Consider the following 24,831-nt stretch of genomic DNA (forward strand, 5'->3'; position numbering starts at 1 on the left):
CCCTGGCTCCAACACTACTGAACACCTTTGGGATCAATCGGAACAATGACTGTGTCGGACCTCATAAATTCTTTTAGAGTGGGCACAAAACCTCATAGACATGATGCATAAACTGGTGGGAAGTCTTGACATAAGAGTGTAAGATGTCATTGCTGCAAAAGAGGGACGAGTCCATATTACTGCCCATGATTTTTAAATGGGATTTTCAACAAGCTCCTGTTGGGTATTTAGTGTTACTGGTATATTTTTATGCATGTGTCCGTAATGTCCCCCATCAAATCCTACCCCAGAAACAAACAACGTCTGGTGAGAACGTACCCAGTACAGGGCACCAGTCTATCACAAAGCATGACACAATAACACACGTATTGACATTCAGGGACGTCCTGGATACACTTGGCACAAGGCATAAGTGCTCTCTTCATTAGAGACTATTTTGAGCAATCAGTCCACCTACTGGTAATCCCATGCAGAGACATAAAAAGTAAAAACAGACAGTAACTAGTGCTGGGTAATCAACCTTTTTCTCTACCTGCTGCACTGCTGTATCATCTGGCATTAAGATAATTTTAAAATAGCTGTTTATTTAAATATCCATGGATGTGCATCCAGATAGTATCCCATGGTGCTACTTTTTCTATAGATCTTTATAGATATCGATGGAAGGTCTCAGACACGCCAAAAGGCAAAATAAGTTCAAATCAAAGCTGTCACCATGGTTACTGCCTCCAGTTCAAATCTGTTGATCAATGGGGTAGCAAGGATTGAACGGATGCAAAATAACTAACTGACCTACATAACCGATGTGCCCATGAGAGACTGGAGCCTGACCATCACACGGCCAGTTAGACAGTAGGAGTGGGGTAGGGTAAGACTATACCCAACAGCATCCATTATGAAAGGAAGAAGGATGGCGGATGTAGGTGGACTCTGTTCTCACCTCTGCTTCTTCCTGCTGATGACCATGTGGCTCTACATCACGCCGCTTTGTGGAGGTAAGACGATTCTCTCGCTCTCGTGTCTGCCTGGCATTTCATCCGTTGATGAAAAGTTAACAGGGGTGCCAGACGTCTGGGTGAGAGACAGAAAATAGATGGCTTGACAGGAAGTCAGAGGTGTGACTGAAAAAGAAAACAGACCATGATAAGAGCAGGTTTTTAATAGTTCATTGAAATAAATCAGTCATTTACTTTTAATTTAATTTTTATTCATTCGTTTAGTATCAACTTGATCCTGGTAAGAGTTGTGGTGACCCTATATCCAGACACTGCTAACAAGGGTAAAATATAGCATTTATTTATTCTATTTAACCATCCATTCACCAAATACCATCTAGGGCAGGTAATAGCAACCAATCCATCTTCTGCATGTTTTGTAGAGGTTAGAGGAAACGGATGTACATAAAGAAAATCCACACAGACACAGGGATAACTGGCTGAACTCCTTACAACGACAGCACCATGCAGCACCCAAATCACTGGATAGGCGACCATGCCAGACATAAAATAGACAATTTCGTATCTCCAATTAACCTTGCATGTGTCTCTTTGGACTGTGGGAGGAAACCGGAGCTCCCGAAGGAAACCCACACAGACACGGGGGAGAACACGGAGAGGACTCGGACCGCTCCAGCTGCGAATCGAACCCAACCTTCTTGCTGTGAGGTGCGACAGTGCTACCCACCGAGTCACCGTGCCGCCCCAGTTTGTAATATGTTTAAGACACTGAGATAAGAAGTCAGTGGCAACATGGGTGAGAAACTGAGTGGAAGCACGAGGATCAAAACCTGAACCCTAAAACTACAAACAAAATCTGAACCATTTTTGACTTGAATCGATTGATTACTCACGTTTAAGACGTTTTGTATCTCATGGTTTAGACTCGTTTGCTATTTTTTCAACAGGCAAGACAAATAAAGAACTCCAATAATCAAGAACATCAATTGCTTGTTTATTCTTTTTTCTAGTTATCACTTTTAGTTTAAATTCATTTTGTGTCTGTATGATTTGTGTAAATCCTATTCATACAAATTATTCTCCAGGACACACAAGGACGACGGGTGTCCCTGCTGATTCTGGTTCCTCTCAAGGTTCCTTCCTGTAATTTTAAGCGAGTTTTTCCTTGCCATTGTCACCCTGGGCTTGCTCAACAAGGGTTTTTGGTCTGTCGGTCCTGGATTCAGTAACGTTGCTTTGAGTCAATGTATACTGTAAAAAGCGCTATACAAACAACTTTGGCTGCTGATAGTGAGACATGTACTATCTGTTGTATATCTGTTATTACATAAACAGTTCCATAGCTCTACATAACCCGTATTCAATCATGGCATCAGCATATTCAGAGGAACAGCAGAATTCTGAAAGCTACAGTGACAGCACAGGAGCAATAATGAGATTTAATCAGAACTGTTCTGGATCAGACAGAAACGGAAGTGCTGGGAAACCTCAGCTTGTAACAATAAAAATGAGGAAGCTGTTCAAACCACACATGTTCACATGGTACATGGCTCAACCTGCACGGACCTTCTGAGGAAAATCAACCCGTTTGAACTGTGCAGACATCAAAATACAGCATATTTGTATTTATTCATCTGTGGTAAAGAGTGTATCATGGTCAGTGTCACAGGATCAGACTCCAATACTACTCAGTTCCAATAATAGATACAGTAAATTAGATCGTTCCTTAGACATGGTTGGATGAGTTTGGTGTCCTGATCTCTGTCCATTGAATTCTTCTATGATTATTTCTAACTTCTGTTGTAAAATGAACCAGCACACATATTTAAACACACTCTGAAAGTCTTCCCTGAATACTGGAGGCTGTTATAGCCACAAGGTGGTGCTCCGTATTAATGCCTATGGTTCATACACCGATCAGCCATAACATTAAAACCACCTCCTCATCTGTTTCTCTATATACCTTTTTAACCTGCTTTCACCCTGTTCTTCAATGGCCAGGACCCCCGCAGGACCACCACAGAGCAGGTATTATTTAGGTGGTGGATCATTCTGCATTCTGCAGTGACACTGACATAGTGGTGGTGTGTTAGTGTGTGTTGTGCTGGTATGAGTGGATCAGACACAGCAGCGCTGCTGGAGTTTTTAAACACCTCACTGTCACTGCTGGACTGAGAATAGTTCACCAATTAAAAATATCCAGCCAACAGCGCCCCGTGGGCAGTATCCTGTGACCACTGATGAAGGTCTAGAAGATGACCGACTCAAACAGCAGCAATAGATGAGCGATCGTCTCTGACTTTACATCTACAAGGTGGACCAACTAGGTAGGAGTGTCTAATAGAGTGGACAGTGAGTGGACACGTTATTTAAAAACTCCATCAGCATTGCTGTGTCTGATCCACTCATACCAGTACCTTGGTATGGTTGGGCCCTTAAGCAAGGCAACTTTGCAAGTAACTTTGGATAAAAGCATCTTCTAAATGCCGAAAAATGTAAATGATATCGTATGACATTATTTATAACTATTATTGTTTTTTTAACAAAGCATAAAAACAAAAGTGCATATAGAGACACTTATATGATATAGAGCATATCCTCCACAGGTCACCTAAAGCCGGACGGCGAGTCGGACAAGAGTGCCGACGTGATAAACGACTCTGAACGTTTGATGGTACAGCTGGAAGCTCTCCTGCAGCAGGGAAACAGCAGCGACGTTTCTCTGAGGGTGGAGACCACAGACTCGGATGACATGAAGGTGATCCAGGTTCACTCGCTCATTCTCTCTTTACAGAGCCAGACCTTTCACGAGCTGCTGGAGAAGAGAAACAGCAGCACGGTGGTTCTGAGAGAGACTGCGCAGAGCATCGGCGTGTTCGACAAGTTCATTAGGTGAGAAGAGGACACGAGGTTTACTGTGTAATATAAAAAATTACTGTCTAATATAGAAAATTACTGTCTAATATAGAAAATTACTGTCTAATATAGAAAATTACTGTCTAATATAAAAAATTACTGTCTAATATAGAAAATTACTGTCTAATATAGAAAAATATGTAACTTTTTAGAATTAAATGTTTAAAATAATGTAAACAATAAACTAATATGGTCAAAACTATGATGACACATGGTCATGAGCTTGCTGGACATCCCATTTCGTTTTTTTTTTTTCTTTAATGCATCTTCTCCCCATTTTCCTCCCGATTTAGAGCACTCAATTTTGTCTTTCGCTGCTGAGGGATACCAGATTGCATCTGAGGAGAGCACGTCACTGTACACGCCTCTTTTGACCCGTGCACAGCCCTCCTCTTCTCACCCCTGCATTCTGCACAGGCGTCTCTTCCGCCAATCAGGGTCCTTACACAGTGTATGAAGACCCACCCACCCACACATAGTCCGGCCCCCACCCCCACAGGCACTGCCAATTATGCCCGCTAGATGGCGCCCAGCCGATCGGTGGCAACACCGAGTTTCGAACCGGGGAGTTCAGAAACTCGGTGCTGGTGTGCAAGCGGAATATCCCGCTGCGCCACCTGGGCGCGGACATCCCATTTCAAAACCGTAGTTATTTTTATTATGGGGACTTTCCCCCCAACGCTCCCCCTCCTCCTGACCGAGGAGAGCCGTGACTAACACACGCCCCCTCCGAATAGTGTGCAGTATTCGACTGCTTCTTTTTATCTGCACGAGGCGAGTTCACGTGTGGATCAGCTTTGTGTATGGAGAGCCACACCCTGATCACATTATCCCCCGTTTCTGTGCAGCGCCATCAATCAGTCAGCAGAGGTCGTAATTTCATCAGTAATTGTGGAATCACCTCTGACAGCCTTCCTACAAGCAAGCCAATCGTTGTTCGTGTGGGCGCCCAGCCTGCCGGTAGCAGAGCTATGAGATGTCAGCTCTGGTGTGCACATCTGATGCTAAAGGCTACTCACAGTGTAGTTACGCTAACTCTGTTCTTTCTACAGGTATTTGTACTGCGGAGAACTCTTGCTGTGTTTAGAAGAAGCCACGGCTCTGCACGAGCTCGCCACCAAATACTCTGTCTCCGCCCTCCGGCGCGGCCTGATCGAATACATGAACAGGAACCTGGCCAGCGCCTTGCGCGGCGGTCACTTGGTGCACTGGTATGAATATGCCACCGCACACGGTGATGAGCACCTGGGGGCCAGCTGCTTGCAGTTCTTGTCACGGAACGTGTCGTTGGTCCTGAGGAGCCAGCAGTGGCGGTCGCTCGGCACGGAGCTGCTCACGGCGCTCCTGAAGCGCTCGGATTTAGTCGTGTACAGCGAGCTTGAGCTTTTTAAAGCGCTTGAGAGTTGGATAGTGTACAACCAACCGGATGCTCTGACCGCGGAGAACATTCTGCGCTCGGTGCGCTACGCCATGATCGCACCGCGTGAACTATTCCGATTGCAGCGGGAGTCTCCGGTGCTAACGCGCTACCACGAGTCAGTGCGTGACCTCCTCTACATGGCCTACCAGTTCCACGCAGCACCGCCGCCCCAGCTGGCCAAGTTCTTCGACGTGAACTGTAGTCTGTTCATCCCGCGGAACTACCTAGCGCCCGCGTGGGGCACCGCGTGGCTCATTAACAGCCCGGCACGCGATGACCGAACCGCCGTCTTCAACACGCAGCTCGGACCGAGCGCCCACGACGTCGGGAAGCGCGTGACGTGGAACGCTTTGTTTTCGCCGCGAGCCCGTACCGACGGTCATCCGCGCATCGTCATCACCCCCGCCACCTCCAGCCCTGACTTCGCGGGCGTGGTCTTTCAGAAGACGGTGATCGTGTGTTCGCGGAAGCAGGGCGAGCTCGTGGTGCAGCGCGTGTTCAACTTCCACCAGAGCACGGACGAGAACGGAGACTTCCTGACCGATGAGGATCTGGACGCGCGCGCTTCGGGGTATTTGGTGGACGGCTGGCTGCATCTGCACGTCATCGTCAAGCCCCTGTACCAGTCCCTTCTGTCCACAAAGAAATGAAAGTAAAATGCTGAGCCGTATTACCTGACCTCTGTCTGCTACATCTGTACTGTGCCCTGCATGTCTTTCAAGTTCATGATCCAAAGCTTGCTCTACTGTGGGCAGTGTCGACTATGTGTCAGCTGACACATAGTTGATCCGGCTAACTTGCTTCCAATTGGTTCCTGCATTACATCTGACCATCCAGTCAAATGGCATTACCTTCTTTTTTATGCATTTCCCCCAATTTAGTCGTATCCAATGACCCGATTGCATTACGCTTCCTCTCTACTGATGTTGACCCCCACTCTGACTGAGGAGAGCCGTGACTAACACGCCCCCTCCGACACCTATGCAGTACCGCCTGCATCTTTTCACCTGCACAAGGCGAGTTCACATGTGGACCAGCTTGTGTGTACAGAGACACACCCTGATCACATGATCCTTCATCTCTGTGCAGCACCACCAGTCAACCAGCAGAGGTCATAATTGCATCAGTTATGAGGAATCCCCTTCCGGCACCCCCTTGAACAACAGCCAATCACTGTTCGTGTAGGCGCTCAGCCTGCCTGATGGCCCAATCTACCTTCTGCATGTCTTGTAGCAAATAGGAGGAAATCAAAGTTAATTAATTCTGTTTATTATATATTTATTATATTTCCAATGTGTCTATCCTAATCATCCTAATCACACTTCTAATCCTGAATAATCTATCAGAGCATGTTGTTGATGTAGATGCATTTTGATTTGATAGTAGAAACATGGTGCTTATTTTGTTTACATTTATTCTTATTACATCCTTTTAATTTAAAATAAAATCATTTCATTTTGAGCTGGTTGTCTGTGTGGGTATTTCTTAAACTGTATAAGATATCCGACCTACATAAGTCAGTATTTATTACTTTTCATTACATCTTATGAGGTGGGGTGGGGAGTTCCCATTTTCATCCAAATTCATGTCCCCGAATGCTTCCTCTTGATGCCAGTCACTGCCTCTTTATGAGATGTGGATCATATATTGTCACAAGGCAGATTAACACAGCTGGACGAAGCGTAGTCCACTTGTCTTCCGCTGCTGGGGGATCCCTGATTGTAATCGAGGTGGGTATATTGCTGCTCACGCCACCTCCGACCCACGCGCAGCCCTTCGCGGAACCCTTTTTCACCCATGCTCTCTGCACAGGCGTGTTTGAAGACCCCACCCACATAGTCCGGTCATCCCACCCTAGCAGAAACGTGTCTGCTGCAGGCACTGCCAATTATGCCCACTAGATGGCGCCTGGAGTTTTGAACCGAGGGGTTCAGAATCTCTGAGCTGGTGTGCTAGTGGAATAACCCGCCACCATGGACTCTTGAGCAGCTGAAGTCTCGTATCAAGCAAGAATGGAGAGTGAAGTATCCACAGTTCCTAAAGCATTGAAAAGTCTCATTAATAGGATAGGTGAGGGAACACGGGGGGAAACACGCTTCTGTCCCAAGTTTTTTTGAGTGTTTTGCAGGTGTCAAGGTCTAAACGTGTTAATATTTCCAAACTACAATTTATTTATTATTTTTTTTATTTTTACAAAATGTCCCAACTTTTCCTGGAAATGGGGTTTGTAAAGTAGTTTTTCTATATAAATACTATAAAAAATTATATTCATCTGTATATTTTACTGTTGCTTTATCCGAGAAAAGATTTTATTGGCCGAATTGTCCGACACACCTAGACTTCACTTCCACACACTGTAATGAAGAACTTGTGTTTTATATCTGTCCCTGCTTTTCTCCACCAAACTACCGAACTTCCGAGTCCACTTCCTCTTTAGTTTCTCACCCAGACCTGGTCTTCCCCTCTGACGTGTCTTTTGCCTCATTTGGCTGGGTTGTGGTATTTTTTTTTTCTGTCAGATTGCTTCACAGCTTTTGCCAGGTCAGGCTGAACTGTTCTAAATCTCTCTCTTATGAAATCGTTCTCCTGTAGGTAAGCAGGAATTTTGCCAGCCTGTCCAGGTCTGCTACTCCTGTTATAAAAGTACAATATAGGCTGATTTTAATTTATCAACAATTTACAATTTACCTACAGATGTACATTAGTGGCCCTTAACATAAAAAAAAATACATGAACATGAATATTTAACTAAAAAGTATTATGTAAAATCAATATTTGATGCCTGAAATTATGTATATAAATATGTAGTCTCGGTGGGCCTGTTCTCCCTGGAATCACTGAGTATAATGCAATAACACGCCCCAGACAGGTGTGAAATTCACATCACAAAACATTAATGCTGTTCTGAAAGCAAAGGCCCAAGGTAGCGTTAGAATGCTGTTCCTAATAAAGTGGCCAAGAACTTGAGTATTAGGATTATGATTTAAGGTACACCTACTATACAGAATTGGGGATACAATGACTGACCATTGACAGCTCATTTGTTGCTCTGTACATTGTCACCGCTGTACCCCATTCATCAATCAGAAACTTCTCCCATTGGATCCCCTATTACCAGATGATGTTTGGATATAGATCATTCTCAGTACTGTAATGACACTAACATTGAAATAGCAGTTTGTTCTGGTATGAGTATATCAGGTGCAGCAGTGTTGTTGGGATTTTTAAACTGCTGAATGTCAAAGCTGGGAGTAGGACAGCGTTTCATACATACATACATACAGACATACATTGTGCACTGTGTGTCTACAAACAGTATTAACAAGGTATGTGTTTCTAATAAACGTTTAAACGTCCCAACAACACTGCTGCTGCACGATACACACATAACAGAATAACACACAATAGTGAATGGTTGTACATTGTATAACCTCACTGTGTCGTGACATTTTTGAACCCTGAGCCACTATTTTGATAGACTCATAGAGCATGATCTGGCACCCTGTTAATGGAGTTTACATGGCACACCTGTTATCCTTATGCAAAGGACACTTAATAACAGTTTATTATATTACATATTACATATCGTCGCCCTTTTGCACATCTATCCATATTGTCAGTCTGTCTGTCTGTCTATCTGTCTGTCTGTCTGTCTGTCTGTCTATCTATCTATCTATCTATCTATCTATCTATCTATCTATCTATCTATCTATCTATCATCGTCTGTCTGTCTGTCTGTCTGTCTGTCTGTCTATCTATCTATCTATCTATCTATCTATCTATCTATCTATCGTCTGTCTGTCTGTCTGTCTGTCTGTCTGTCTGTCTGTCTGTCTATCTATCTATCTATCTATCTATCTATCTATCTATCTATCTATCTATCTATCTATCTATCTATCTATCTATCTAGTCATTACCATTTTAATGTCATTACAGCGCTGACATTAGTCGACCACTAAAACATCATCTGACCAGTGGGGGTCCTCTGTTTCTGGGAGAGGAGGTGACAAAGTGCACACAGTCAGTAATTGTATACCCAAAAAGTTCATCTGTGTGCATTGTAGCTCATACAAAAAAAAAATCAATGAATGTACATACCATACAGGTGTACCTAATAAAGTGCTCGGTGTGTGTATACACTGCACACGCTTAATAAGTGCTCTCTGACCCCTGTGTAGGAGCTCTTCATGTGTGGTAAGTTGTAATTTGGGATTGAGCCACCGAGGGCGGTGCTCTTTCGGTTCTCTTGCGACAGTCTTCACACGCAACACTGGGGCGGAACGAGAAAAAGAGCAGCACCACGTGGACTACAAGTACCACAAACCTTTGCGTGCTTTTACTGGAAGAAAACACACATTTGTTGGATTCGGGACGCTCGGGGGAGCCAAAAATAGCCCCCTGTTCCTATAAAGCTTTGCGCAAGTTTACTGGAACTGCTCAAACTGGCGGCTCATCCCAACACACTACATTTGGAACTACATTTCCCATAATTCGTTGCGCGGCTTTACCGGAAGAGTGCGTTCTCGCAGGGGGCTCATAGTCGCTGTTAGTTAGGATGTGTGAGCTGAGCTGTTTCGGGCCCAGGACCATGTAGCTGATCCTGCCAAGCCGCGCAGTGCGCTCCTGCCCCTGCTCTTGCACACACCGCACCACAGACGTGCACTTCTGCTCGCGCTGCAGCTCGTGCGTTCACACCTGCGCCCGCACAGCGCACTTCAGGCCGAGAGCGCGCAAGTGCACGCGGGATTTGCGCTCTTATTTCTGCACCTTTTGTTGCCAAAAAACAGCGCCAGAGAGTGAGGCGGAGCGCGGAAGGAGAAGCAGCTTTTCTCAGGAGAGAGAGGAGCTGTAGATTTATGGAGGGAGGGAGCGAGAACGAAGGCAAAGTCTTTTGTGCTTCCCCTCCCCCCCACCGGAGCAAAGGGGAAATGTCCGTGTCCAGACCAGGAGGTGAGTAGATTTCAGCGAAATTCGTGCAAAAATCTCACGTTTGCACGGATTTTTGCACGTTTTGCACCGTGCATGCTTTTTACTAACCCGTGCACCTCAGAGTTGCGAGGTTTGAGGGGTCAGTTGCGTTTCCTGTTTTAAAGATCTGCCCTTTTTTCTGCAGAGTTTCCTGGTAAGACGAGGCACTCCTGCATTTGCTTGCTTGTGTCAAATAACCTGCTTCGCATTTGCAGGATTGTTTATTTATTTGTTAGATTTATTGCTTTTATATGGGCTTTTAAATGCACGCAATTTCTACCTTGTACTTAGTTTCAGATCATTTCCACAAGTGTGTGATTTTGATATAAATGCATACATTTATGTGCAAACCTGCATGCATTTTATATTTATTTATATCTTTGCAATGCACGACGATACGTACGTGCACTTAGAAAGCCTGTACTATTTTTTTGCTCTGCTCGGTGGTTATATAATGCAAGCATATCATGCACAGTTGCATGCATTTTATCGCATTTCTTTCTATTATACGTATATATTTTGCACAATACTAGACGTGCAGTTTGTTTAAACACGATAGTTTAATTGCAACTTGTTAAAACGTTTAAAAAAACATGCAGTTCATGTGCATAAGGCACATTCTGCAGAATTGCATGCAGTCGGGTTGTTTTTAGCGACTCCTTGTTGCAAGCATATCGAATTAAAAACAAATATGTATGTATAAGTGCATATAAAATTGTCATTTTTTCAATCTTGCAATAGTGTTAAAGATATAAACCAAGTCAAAGCACAGTTGCATGCACGATAAGGATAAGGAGAGGTGAAAAAACTTTCGAGTTGCCAGTTTTGTTGTGACTCTGCGTAATGGAAAATGATTGGAACGCCCTGAGCTTTGGCCCAGCAGCAGCAGGCTGTTGCATAGGCAGACCTTGCAAAAATAAAATAGCTAAATATAGTATTGCTGCTGCGGACACACCGAGAAAACGTGGAAAAAGGTGGTTCTTTCCGTGCAAAAGGTCCTGCACCAGTTGCCAACCTTGTATTGATTCTTCTGGGTGTCTTTTGCACCGTTTCTGCACCTCTTTTTTTAACTTGGTTATTACATTTCTGCAGGGTTGCACTAGCCTGTGCATAATCTATAAATTAACCTTTTGTATCTGATGAATGCAACTCAAGTATTAATCTAAATATGGCATGTGAGGGACAACTGATCCTGCAGCAGTGGGACGTTTGCACTGGAGCTGAACAGCCTGCAGCTTAGGAGAGTGGGAATGCCGAATGCAGAACGCCGTGTTCACATACTAGAAGGCGTTGTGCAAGAATGTGCAAGGCTCAAATATGATGTTTTCCATGTCGGAAGGGGAGTGGCCGTGTTAATGCGTAACTGGGACACACCTGGCTGTACTTGCCTAAGATTTGGTTTAAGTCTCTGCCCCGGCAACGTGCACGCAAACACAGGGCTCTACCTGTGCGCTCAGAGTTTTTGGGAGTGTCCAGGAAACGGATTGTGGAAAGACAAGGCTGCAGTGTCGAGTTCAAGTGTTTCTCGGAAGCTCCTTTCTTTTTCGAGCTGCCTCGTCATTACCGGTGACTGGGTCATTGTGAGCGTGAAATAAAGCTTCTGAATCATTGAGACGCCGTCGCCAGCCAGTGCGCAGGAACTCGTGTGAAAACCAATAACGAGGTTTGTGAATGCACTCGCAGGGCCGTGCACGTCTCAGGAAGTCGGCCTGCGCTGGATGTTTTTTAGAGAAGTTGGATTGAAATCCTGTGCGATCAGTCACCCATCACATGAGGAGCGGTCATGCTGTTTACCTGGAAGTCTGTCACTGCATCACAGTGAAATGAAAAGCAAATGCTGCCACCCTAGTGCACAATACACTTTTAAAAGCAGTTGCTGTATCAGGAAAACCACGCAACTTAGTTGCTTGTGATCCTTTTAGATATCCCATTAGATAGCATGCACGGAGCACGTGCTTACAAAATAAATCCATTTCTTGTTGAAAATGGTTTTTCAAAATGGCAATTATTAATGGATAGAGAAAATGATTGGCTAATAAAATGCTGGACGCAGTGTAAACAGACTGTTTAACCCGGTGCATAATCAGGACCACACGATAAAGAGTTTATAAAATTATTACGTACGTGCAGTAATTCAGCATGGGAAATAATATCAGACACAATATCCAAACTTCACTGTGTCAGGTTTTACACACAGCCGAGTAGAAGCGCTGTTTCATTTACAAAACTGAGAGGCTGTGTTTAAAACCACATTACACTTCCAACTGCTAATAAATTCTCAGGAAAATGTGCTTAATTTCACAGACCTCATAAATCGAATGATAAAGTAAATAGAAGCTACGATACAAAACCCAGCTACCTTAAAGGTTGAATGTAAACCTAGAACATCCAGCGACGATTCTCGGCTGTGTTTTGACCCCCAACCCTCTGCGTCCACAGAATTGGTTGGGAGTTTTACTGGAGAGTCGTATTTTTATCTGCGTTACACTTTGACATCTTGGATGTTTTGACTAAACGATTCCTAACTGAATTGCCGTAGGAAGGCTAGTCATAGTGCAGATTAAGCAGTAAACGTGAAGCGCTTGAACGGGCCTTAGTTATATGACATTGTCTTTGGGAAACAGCGACTCTCTTGCTTGGTATGCATTCTGATACTTTAGGTTTAGGATATTACATCCAAAATGTCTGGGTCCTTTCTGTGTGGAGTTCGCATGTTCTCCCCGTGTCCGCGTGGGTTTCCTCCCGGTGCTCTGTTTTCCTCCCACAGTCCAAAGACATGCAAGTGAGGTGAACTGGAGATACTAAATTGTCCATGACTGTGTTCGATATAAACTTGCGAACTGATGAATCTTGTGTAATGAGTAACTACCGTTCCTGTCATGAATGTAACCAAAGTGTGTAAAAAATCCTAATAAATAAACAAACAAACATCCAAAATGTACCAATAATGCTAAAATATTACATCCAGCTCTCTTAGTTTTTTGTCATTAGTTATTGGACTGCAGGTAGCCATTAGGTAGTGCACACGACTTGACTGATTGCATGTAATTTAACACAATATTGGAAGCTTAATGGCTATTCCAAGACTAGAGAGGCTAATTCGCTAAACACTAGCGTGCAAACTTCATAAGCGCTCATCACAGGCATGCGCCAAGTCCAGTTCAAGTTTTCCGAAACTGGTTTCGGACTAAATAAAATAAACTAAAATAAAATTGAGGCACTAAGTTCATCCTAAAGCATAATTAATAGGGATTAGGAATGCAAATTGACCAATTTTACCTTCAACCGATAACCAACCATCATTAGTCGATGGTTAATCGACGAGCATATAGCTATAGCATCCCGTCACAATATAAAACATCACTAAGCTCCATAATAACGACTCACATGCTTTATTAATGAATAAATACTGTAACATAGCAAATGTGGCATTAACGTAGAGCAGTAAGATGAACATGAACACCAAGAGCAAAACCAAATTCATAACAAGTGCTAACTTGTTATTGTTAATGGGACACGATGCAAAACATCCACATCATTTTTATTAAAAAATGCACTAGATTTACGCAGAGATTTGCAAGTGCATTGATAAACATACACTCGGACTATGAACAGATGCAAACCAGCTTCACCGTTTTTGTGATGTGCAGTATTATTATTTAATCCAGGATCGGGACAGGCAATCAGAGAGCACTGGCAAGTGCACCTCCCAGTGGCTAGACTGTTCAGCCGCCACCCTTACCCCGCCTCCACCTCAGACACTGCCCTGTCTGTGTAGACGCCCAACCGGAACTCGGCGCTAATGCGCAAGGAACATGTAGAAGTTAAAGGTGTCTGATCTCCTGGAAGTGCAGAAATGAAGACCTTTGCCATATTGTATAGACGTTACTAAGGTCCAGAAGTCCTAAACCATTGGCTCTGCTCTCCGAGAGCGAGTCTGGCGTTCTTTTCCTCCCCATCGATCAGAAAGGCATCAAAGATGAAACATGAACTTGTGTTTGAAAAGAGGTAGAAAATAGATCCAGTCTAATCCGATTACCGTCTAGCGGACCAGCCCCGATCTCTATACTCCAGAACCCGTCTGTGCCACTAAGAATCCTGTATTTTCAGGGCTGCGGATCTGTTCTGCATCTCTGTTCGTCGTGCATTAATCCAGGCCCAGTTTCAAAACCCACTCCACCCCCTGGCTCATTCCTAGAAGCACTTCAATGTGATGTTTGTTCTGCACAAGAAACGTGACGTTCAGACTTGTTTCAGATCGAGCGGAAGGAAGTGACTACATGAATTAACCTCCATAGATGGATTACTATTCTGTCGTGGATTTTCCATATGGACGCAGGCTGAATGATCAGTAAATAAATATGACTATTTAAATCAAGGAGTGAGGGATGTTCTGACTAACCGGTTAACTGATAACCAAAGAAGCTTTTGTTTGATTGATGCTGTTGGTTTAAATTGAATTTCCACCAGCTGATGTTCGATTTGAACTAAGAGCAGAGCCACAGATCTACAGATGAGAGTTCAGACTGCCTTTTCGAGACCCGCCCACCCTCGGTGCACATGCGCCAGTTCTGTACCCGACAGCTGCAGGAACATTTCAGCAGGACGGCGGCACCCTGGTAACATGCTGGCACGACATGGCTCAAAGAAAACCAGTTATTATTTATGGCTTACAGTTAAAAAAACCAACACGTGGATCTACACGACATGATTGGCTTTGTTGGGAGGTGGACCTCTCAAGGCGGTACTCTCTCAAGGCCAGTCCCATTGATGCAAGCATCTATCGCAAGGGTTCTTTCTTACACCACTTGCCAGCTCAGGTGCACCAAGGACAATAAAACCCCCGAAAGACTCATTTCTAAGATGCTTTAGGACTTGAAAATGAAAAATCAGTTAAACTTGACACCCTTACAGTCAAGCAAACAGCCTAATCCCTATGCACACCAGTAAAGAAAGAAATCGCCCCCCCGCTTTGATTTTTAAAAACTGAACTTATTATTTAGCCATGATAACAGCCATAGCAGCTGACATGGTGTTAGGAGTCAAACAAACATGGGTTTCATAAATGCATAAGTGATAATAGGATAAAGTACAGATGTGCTAGTAACCCCAGGGTAGAAGGTTCAGAACCCCTGGTCTTGTGTGTACGACGCTCAGTGTGCAGGATACAAACATTACCATTAAAAACCCTTTTTTTGTACCAAGTGGTTTGAATCCACCAGCAGTTTCTCTGTTCCAGTGAGCTTCACTGTTACCTGGTCACAATTATGCACCGAGCGGTGGCCCCGTACCGGCCCCGTGCCTCGCCCCTGCACCCGGCGGCCCTAAAGCTGTGCCATGTGCTACACAATTGTTGCATTTGTCATGCAAATGGTCTGCAGAGCCAGTAAATCTGCAGTTCTTTTTTGTTTTTTTTTGGACAAGCTGATTGCGGGGAGGCGGTTCTGCCGCGCCGTGCCTCCTGCAGCCGGAACAATCGGATTGTTTCCATGCATTGTGCATACGAGCCGTTGGGCCGTATAGCTTTCGACTGCGGCCTTAAAAGCGGAGGGGTGCCGGGGGACTGCGCATGCAAATCCGTGCGTACAGATCTGCAAGTGCATGCGACGGCGTGCCGAAAATAAGACAAACATAAATGGTGTCTCCCTGGTGTTGACTCTCTCGGGAGTGATCAGCCTGCATGAGCTGGTATGTCGGCTCGCAGAGCGAGAGGCCCTGCTCGGCGGGGGCAAATCACACTCCAGATCTTCCTCTCTCATGTTTTTTTCCTCTTTCTCTGAAGGACAGGAGCTACGCTCGGTTGCGCAAGGATTCCGACATTGATCTGTCTTATTGCAGACTTCTGAATAATTGACTCCTTTTCCTTCTCTGAAATACTCTGGTGTCTCTTTACGACGAGACTTGGAACACTCCTGCGCAGAGGCTGTTGCGCAATCTTGAGGCATCTGTTTTTAACCTGCGCCGCTTACACCGTCCAAATCCAACGTATCGTGTCTGCCAGTGGTCCCCAACCACCGGGCCACGGACCAGTACCGGTCCGTAGATCATTTATTACCGGGCCGCACAGAAAGAATAAATACAGCTGCACCTTAAAACTCGACGTCAATTGGTTCTGGGACTGGCGTTGAGTTTCAAGGTATTTTTTCCCTTAAGGATGTTTGGGGAAACCTGTTAATGCGTTGCATGGTCTCGTGGACTTGCATGTATTTTTACACTGAAAATAACACAATTATAATATAAATACACTAAACCCCGAGGTATAACACAAGTTTAAAAGTGAAACAGTGAGGAAAATCCAGATAAACACAGATACATGCGGAGCTTTCAGACTGGATCTGATGGTTATTCCACACAAATGCAGATTCGTCTCATATTCGCACTTTGACGACGTTTTACTGCACCGCTCAAGCCGAGAGCTGAACGAAGCGGCTGTTCATTATTATTTTGAAATTAAATACATACATCTTTGCAAAACAGACTGAACACGTTGAGTTTAAGGGAAACGTTGAGTTCAAGGGTACAAGATTTTGAGTTTAGGGGACGTTGAGTTACAAGGTACCACTGTAGTGATATGTTGTGACCTACTATAGTCAAACAAACAAGTGGTTGCATTGATGATGGGTCATCTCTATTCCTTTGCTTTCTTTTCTAGTTTCTTCATTACCATTGGGCAGACCTTTTGAACCCTCCCGTTCCCGCTCTCGCTTTCTCTCACTCGGTGATTCATCCTTCCTCCGCCTGGACCCTGAAATTCCACAGCCGAACTCTCGGGATTGTTGGAATTCCGCGCGGAATGCGTTAGCGGGACTGTTAAAGGTTGAGAACGAGCTGCTTGGTCCTCGCCCAGGAACTTCAGGCACGCTCTGGTTACTCCAGCTGCCAGCCGGAGCCTCCCAGACCTTGCATGTTGATGAGGAATAGGTCGGGTTTTTTTTTGTCGTGCATTTTTCAAACCTTTTGACAGGTTTAATTAGAGGCCGCTGGGAAGTAAACACTGCGTACCGGTGAATCCGGGCTTTCGCCGGGCTGCCAGGGCACGTCTTGGCACCGTCTGCTTCGGCTTGTTTGCTCATCAGTGTATATCTGCCCATACGTGAACCCGGCGCTTGTTGACGTGTGTTGTATTAGCGGGACCTTCTGCGACTCGGGGAATACCTGGCTGGCAGCGCTTCTCCTCGCCGGTCTGCAGTTGTTTAATCAGTTAATCATGTTCTGAACTTTCTTCTTCAGTGTTGGCAGCGTTATGATGTTTCTGTGACTGAAAGATTGAAACATTTACTACAACAGTTCCTAACAAATGTATTTTGCCCTAGTGCTGCTTGATTTAATGTATTTTTATTGTTAAAGTGATAATTGTTTAACATAACCATTTAGTAAAATGCCAAAAAAATGCTGTGGTTTACAAGATATAACATAAATCCTCCACAAGGGGGCGTTCATGTGCAAATTCACTTTGTGTTTATGCGTCGGTTAAAATTTGTTGATTTAAAGTAATATTTTTCTGTGACCCATTTGTTTCTATTTATTGATGCATTCTCTCCCATTTTCCTCCCAGTCAATCTGTCTTCCGCTGCTGGGGGATCCCTGATTACATTCAAGGAGGGTATATTGCTGCTCACGTCTCATCCGACACGTGTGCAGTCCTAGCGGACCCCTTCTTTTCACCCTTTTCACTGTATCTGCTAATCAGGGTCCCTTACACAGCGTTTGAAGACCCCACCCACATAGTCCGGTCATCCCGCCCTAGCAGAACCGTGTCCGCTGCAGGCATTGCCGATTATGCCCGCTAGATGGCGCCCAGTTTCGAACCGAAAGGAGCCAACTATCCTGCTGCGCCACCCTGGGCGCCTGTGACCCATATTTTTGGATTCTCAACCAGGCAGCAGGACTCGCTGTTGCAGCGCCAGTGATTAGAAACCCTGTCCGAGCTTCCCTCTCTCGGACACGGCCAAGTGTGCTGCCCAGCACTGCACTGGCTTCATTTGGCTTCCGTAAATATGAGGAATTTTTAACTGCACTTAAATTAGTCTTGGATTTTAAAAAGACATTAAAATCAATTTAATGTAACTTTTACACAGCGGTATGTGTGCGCATACGTTCAGTAGACTGGATATATATATATATATATATATACAACAGCTGTGCATACATACATACATACATACATATACATATATATACGTATATATATAATATATGTACAGCTGTTTTGTATTATTAAAATGATGATGGGTATTTAATAACTCATTACGGGTGGATGGATTGTTTTGGCTTTTACTGTAACAATACAGAACAATTGTTAAAAGGTTATTACCTAAAATAACCAGTTTGGGCTAGTTTGGGATATTTGATCCAATAAATAATAAATGTTTTCTACTGTCTTTTATTCCCTTTACTGTTTCTGGGATTGCCACCGTTTGGGTGAGGGTAACTTTGAGGGCAGTTGCAGAACTGAATACCATCTAGATTTCTGTACGCACAGAGCTCTGAATGTAAGGTGTGGCTGTATAGACTAAAAGGTCACGTTGCTATAGAGCCGCTGTTCATTGAATCTCTGTATAGACTGCAGAACGACAATGCGCCTAGAAGAAAGGGAGACGAAAATATGAATGGCCAGAAGTATGTAGACACCCAGGTAAAACCATGGGAGTTAACATCCAGTCCTCCACTGTGTTTTTGTACCTGACAGGCTTCACTACTTTGGGAAGACTTTCCACCTGATTTTTAAGTGTGTGTTAATCTGTGGATATTTGTGCCCGCGCATTTACAAAAGCTTTTGTAAACATAGACACTGATGTTAGACAAGGAGGCCAGGCTTGAAGTTAACGTTCTATTAATTACAGAGGTGGTTGAAGTCAGGGCTTTGTGCAGGCCGCTGGAGTTACGCCATACCAAACCTGCCGAACCCACAGAACAGAAAAAGGACTTTATCAAACAGTTGACACAGATTTGGAGGAGTATCATTATTTTATGTAACACCTTTTATACATTAGCAATAGGTGCGTTTTTATCACCTGTATTTGGTGATTAGTAAGAGTTATAATTTTATGTTGTATATTTGTAGATTTTGTATGAAAGTTGGTGTATACTTTAGGTATGGTTTTAAGACATAAATATATATAAATTAATAATATTAATAAGGCACAGTAAAAGCAGTAAAACACACTAGCCTACAACTGTTATTATCCGGGTTTAAATCTCAGCAGTACTATCGGCCAGTCAGGCTATGTCTGAGGAAAGGGGGTGATCGTAAAAGAGGGTTGTGTTTGGAAAGGCATCCGATGTAATTAAAAAACTGTGCCAGATCAGGTATGCACACCTGAATGATCCAATCTGGCAACCCGTAATACGGGAGCAGCCAAAACAAAGAAAAAGAATTGCCCATAATGTTTATCCTCTAGAGCTTTTTGTAAGTGACCCATGTTTTGTCTATAATTGTTACCATGACCCAGGCAACACAAACCATGCATCAAAACGAAACCCGAGTTCTAGAACAGTGTTTCCCAACCACTGTGCCGCGGCACATAAGTGTGCCGTGAGAAATCATCGGGTGTGCCGTGGAAGATTATCCAATTTCACCCGATTGGTACTGCGGTGTTTAGTGACAGGCAGAACAATTACATTCTCTTCCACTAGAGGGCAGTACAACTTCTTGGTGGTGTGCCGTGTGATTTTTCTAATGTAAAATATGTGCCGTGGCTCAAAAAGGTTGGGAAACGCTGTTCTAGAATATTTTATTATTAAAAATAGTGTATGTAACGTAAAGCCTCCACAAGGGGGCGTTAGTGTACAAGTTCATTTCGTGTTTGTTTAAATTTGTTTATTTAATTATTATTATTTTTCTCTGCAACCCATCTGTACTGTTTATTTCAGCTTCGTTCATTTGCTGATGAGCTGAATCAGGTGTGATGTAAAAAGAATAAACCCTAAATGCCCTCGGGAGCAGGACTGACTACTAGTGAGGTTTTGGTGATGTTACAGTAGTGCCATTTAATCCAGCAGCGCTTGTCTAGATTATTTTTTCATGTTATCATTTGATTTGACTGTAAAAGCTTTTGCATAAATGCAGAATAAATCTGTGCCATTGAATGTTTACATGAAATCGTTGCGAGTTTGCGCAGATCAGAGAGCCGGCGCGAGTTGCGTGCCGTCGAGTGCGTCCTTCTGATTTGGGTTTGCGAACGTGTGGGCGAACGGGTAATTTGCATGACTGGCTGGGCGCAGATGAAAGCTGTCCTGTGCTCTGCAGAGCATGCCACTGCCTGTCCCGTCGTCTAGAGTCAATCTGCTCTCCATCTCTCCGCCCGGCTCCTATCGGACGGCGGGAGAACCGGCGCTCGGGCAAAGCGGTGTGACGGTTAGTGTTCGACATGGCAGGGCACGGGCTGTTCTGGCCGAAGGCGCCGAATCGGACGTTTCCGTGCGATCGAAACCTGCGGGTCTGCTTTCGTTCTGTCATCGTGCACCACCTGTGATGACGGTTCGCAGTAGGTGTCTGGGCGTCGGGCCATGACAGGGTGTAATTGTCAGGATTAGTGAGGTTCACTTTGCAGGGAGTTCCAGTAGATAACCATGTAGTAAAATGTTTAGCTAGTGAGCTTTAATTAAAGTGTGTCCTTGTTCTTTTAGTACAGGGCTTTTTATTTTTATCCAGACCTAGACAACACAAAATATACTTCATTAATAGAAATGGTGGCAATCTGGTCCCACTGTGGTTTACGAGATTTAAGCGGCCAGTGTGCCCGTCAGTCTCAGTGCTGGAGGTCTGGCCTAAATACCCTTGTTTATCCCAATTTTGAAGACGAGACCTCTGTGTTACAGTCCCATTGAATGATTTGTGGTCTGTCTGGGAAGTTGGTTTAATTCTTTGCATTTCTTACAAAGGAGACGTGGCCAGTGTGCCCATCAGTCCTGGTGCTGGAGGTCTGACCTTCCCAACCCTTGTTTATCCCAATTTTGGAACCGTCACCCCTGTGTTACAGTCCCACCGAATGATTTGTGGCCTGTCTGGGGAGTCGGTTTAGTTAGCAGTTCTAACAAAGGAGGCGGGGCCAGTGTGCCCATCAGTCCCAGTTCTTGAGGTCTGGCCTAAAAACCCATGTTTATTTAAATTTTGGAGATGTGACCTCTCTTTTACAGTCCCACTGAATGACTCGTGGCCTGTCTGGGGAGTCGGTTCAGGTTCTTTGCAGTTCTAACAAGGGAGGCGTGGCCCGTGTGCCCATCAGTCCTAGTGTTCATCCCAATTTTGGAGACGTGACCTCTTCGTTAAAGTCCCACCGAATGATTCGTGGCCTGTCTGGGGAGTCGGGCAGGTGGTTACAGGTATTAAACCCATCAGGCGTGAGCTTCACCTTAAAAAACTGAACCCGCTGGACTGGGCTGTGTCCGAATACTTTTGGCCTTGTGGTGTATTTAGATTGTTATTAATTTCCTGCTTTATTAAAGTTAAAATGATGTTATTTTTAAAAGTGGGATTTTTTTTTCACCTTTATTACCGAAGTACTTCTGTTCCAGCACGGTCTGTACTCGCACTGCCGCTCTCATTGGTCAGTGAAGTGGACGGGATGAGTTAGGCATGCGGACGCATCAGCCCGCCCAGCCGCCGGCCACCATAAAGCCTTCGACCGCCGCTCACCGCGTCAGTCTCTTCACGCGAGAGAATGCGACCTTCGCTCTCGGCTCATTTTCCTACCGTGTTCCTGCTCCACGCTCGCACACTCTCACCGCTCTCGCACACCCTTGCTCTCTCAATCCATCGCTTTTGCTCAGCCAGGATCTGGAGCCGCGGCCGCTCCACCGTAAGTGCCCGCAGCTCCGCGAGATGAGCGCAGGACAAGGATTACGCTCTGTGACGTTTCTGTAGAGGAAACTGTTCCGTGTTGATTTTAGCAGGAAAAGTCGATCCCTGACTTATTTTGATTGTTTTTTTCTCGCTCTGCAGGTAAGAAGAAACCACCAAAGCTTGATCAGTCGCTGTTTGTCCAGCGACCTGCCGCTGCTACGTAAGTCCTTCTCTTATTCTCTACTGTTCTTTGTGATGGTTAATCCACTAGAGTGGAACAGTTGATGTTAAGCCAGTCATTATTTAAAATGTTATAAAGTATTATTAAGAAAATTTATTAAATTATACATACAAAAAAAATATACACCAGTGTACACCAGTGTCCACTTTATTAAGAGCACCTTTTCCTCCTTGAATGACCTCAATTTTTTGTGGTGTTAGAACATTCCGCATCCACAGACCTGCTCTCTGGCCCCTCTTCTGCACATGCTCAGTCTCGATCTGGCTTCCCTAATTTATGGCCGGGTGTCCAGTGCCCAGTTGGGGGTATCTGTTGAAAACTAAATTATAAACTATACGTGTGTGTGTGTGTGTTTATATATTTATATATATATATATATATATATATATATATATATATATATATATATATACAGTGTATCACAAAAGTGAGTACACCCCTCACATTTCTGCAGATATTTAAGTATATCTTTTCATGGGACAACACTGACAAAATGACACTTTGACACAATGAAAAGTAGTCTGTGTGCAGCTTATATAACAGTGTAAATTTATTCTTCCCTCAAAATAACTCAAAAAACAGCCATTAATGTCTAAACCATCGGCAACAAAAGTGAGTACACCCCTAAGAGACTACACCCCTAAATGTCCAAATTGAGCACTGCTTGTCATTTTCCCTCCAAAATGTCATGTGATTTGTTAGTGTTACTAGGTCTCAGGTGTGCATAGGGAGCAGGTGTGTTCAATTTAGTAGTACAGCTCTCACACTCTCTCATACTGGTCACTGAAAGTTCCAACATGGCACCTCATGGCAAAGAACTCTCTGAGGATCTTAAAAGACGAATTGTTGCGCTACATGAAGATGGCCAAGGCTACAAGAAGATTGCCAACACCCTGAAACTGAGCTGCAGCACAGTGGCCAAGATCATCCAGCGTTTTAAAAGAGCAGGGTCCACTCAGAACAGACCTCGCGTTGGTCGTCCAAAGAAGCTGAGTGCACGTGCTCAGCGTCACATCCAGCTGCTGTATTTGAAAGATAGGCGCAGGAGTGCTGTCAGCATTGCTGCAGAGATTGAAAAGGTGGGGGGTCAGCCTGTCAGTGCTCAGACCATACGCCGCACACTACATCAAATTGGTCTGCATGGCTGTCATCCCAGAAGGAAGCCTCTTCTGAAGTCTCTACACAAGAAAGCCCGCAAACAGTTTGCTGAAGACATGTCAACAAAGGACATGGATTACTGAAACCATGTCCTATGGTCTGATGAGACCAAGATTAATTTGTTTGGTTCAGATGGTCTCAAGCATGTGTGGCGGCAATCAGGTGAGGAGTACAAAGATAAGTGTGTCATGCCTACAGTCAAGCATGGTGGTGGGAATGCCATGGTCTGGGGCTGCATGAGTGCAGCAGGTGTTGGGGAGTTACATTTCATTGAGGGACACATGAACTCCAATATGTACTGTGAAATACTGAGCAGAGCATGATCCCCTCCCTCCGGAAACTGGGTCGCAGGGCAGTGTTCCAGCATGATAATGACCCCAAACACACCTCTAAGACGACCACTGCTTTATTGAAGAGTCTGAGGGTAAAGGTGATGGACTGGCCAAGCATGTCTCCAGACCTAAACCCAATAGAACATCTTTGGGGCATCCTCAAGCGGAAGGTGGAGGAACGCAAAGTCTCGAATATCCGCCAGCTCCGTGATGTCATCATGGAGGAGTGGAAAAGCATTCCAGTGGCAACCTGTGAAGCTCTGGTAAACTCCATGCCCAGGAGAGTTAAGGCAGTTCTGGGAGATAATGGTGGCCACACAAAATATTGACACTTCAGGAACTTTCACTAAGGGGTGTACTCACTTTTGTTGCCGGTGGTTTAGACATTAATGGCTGTATATTGAGTTATTTTGAGGAAAGAATAAATTTACACTGTTATATAAGCTGCACACAGACTACTTTTCATTGTGTCAAAGTGTCATTTTGTCAGTGTTGTCCCATGAAAAGATATACTTAAATATCTGCAGAAATGTGAGGGGTGTACTCACTTTTGTGATACACTGTATATATATATATATATATATATATATATATATGTGTATATATATATATATATATATGTGTATATATATATATATATATATATATATATATATATATATACAGTGTATCACAAAAGTGAGTACACCCCTCACATTTCTGCAAATATTTTATTATATCTTTTCATGGGACAACACTATAGAAATAAAACTTGGATATAACTTAGAGTAGTCAGTGTACAACTTGTATAGCAGTGTAGATTTACTGTCTTCTGAAAATAACTCAACACACAGCCATTAATGTCTAAATAGCTGGCAACATAAGTGAGTACACCCCACAGTGAACATGTCCAAATTGTGCCCAAAGTGTAAATTTTTGTGTGACCACCATTATTATCCAGCACTGCCTTAACCCTCCTGGGCATGGAATTCACCAGAGCTGCACAGGGTGCTACTGGAATCCTCTTCCACTCCTCCATGATGACATCACGGAGCTGGTGGATGTTAGACACCTTG

At 44.2% G+C, this 24,831-nt stretch overlaps 2 protein-coding genes across 2 annotated transcripts in view; both read left to right on the forward strand.

Annotated features, from left to right (window-relative positions):
• Positions 1 to 910: 910 nt before the first annotated feature.
• Positions 911 to 5,951, forward strand: btbd17a (BTB (POZ) domain containing 17a). The gene is made up of 3 exons (XM_063003391.1): positions 911 to 995; positions 3,563 to 3,848; positions 4,925 to 5,951. The coding sequence occupies exons 1-3, from the start codon at positions 911 to 913 to the stop codon at positions 5,940 to 5,942; spliced, it is 1,389 nt and encodes a 462-aa protein (XP_062859461.1). The 3' UTR covers positions 5,943 to 5,951.
• Positions 5,952 to 9,850: 3,899 nt separating this feature from the next.
• The window catches only part of map2k6 (mitogen-activated protein kinase kinase 6), a 31,861-nt gene continuing 16,880 nt past the window's right edge, over positions 9,851 to 24,831 (forward strand). The window contains exons 1-2 of the mRNA XM_063002770.1: positions 9,851 to 10,242; positions 22,205 to 22,265. Of these exons, the coding sequence (XP_062858840.1) occupies positions 10,149 to 10,242; positions 22,205 to 22,265 (155 nt within the window). The 5' untranslated portion in view covers positions 9,851 to 10,148. The remainder of the gene's footprint in view (positions 10,243 to 22,204; positions 22,266 to 24,831) is intronic.

This window comes from Trichomycterus rosablanca, chromosome 10 (genome assembly GCF_030014385.1).
Source record: "Trichomycterus rosablanca isolate fTriRos1 chromosome 10, fTriRos1.hap1, whole genome shotgun sequence".
NCBI lineage: Eukaryota > Metazoa > Chordata > Actinopteri > Siluriformes > Trichomycteridae > Trichomycterus > Trichomycterus rosablanca.

What these genes read in the sequence shown, in the direction of transcription:
- btbd17a (XM_063003391.1), top strand. Translation starts at nt 911, where the DNA reads ATGGCGGATGTAGGTGGACTCTGTTCTCACCTCTGCTTCTTCCTGCTG. An exon ending in CATCACGCCGCTTTGTGGAG is followed by an intron (nt 996 to 3,562) that starts GTAAGACGATTC and finishes TATCCTCCACAG; the next exon opens with GTCACCTAAAGCCGGACGGC. An exon ending in GTGTTCGACAAGTTCATTAG is followed by an intron (nt 3,849 to 4,924) that starts GTGAGAAGAGGA and finishes TTCTTTCTACAG; the next exon opens with GTATTTGTACTGCGGAGAAC.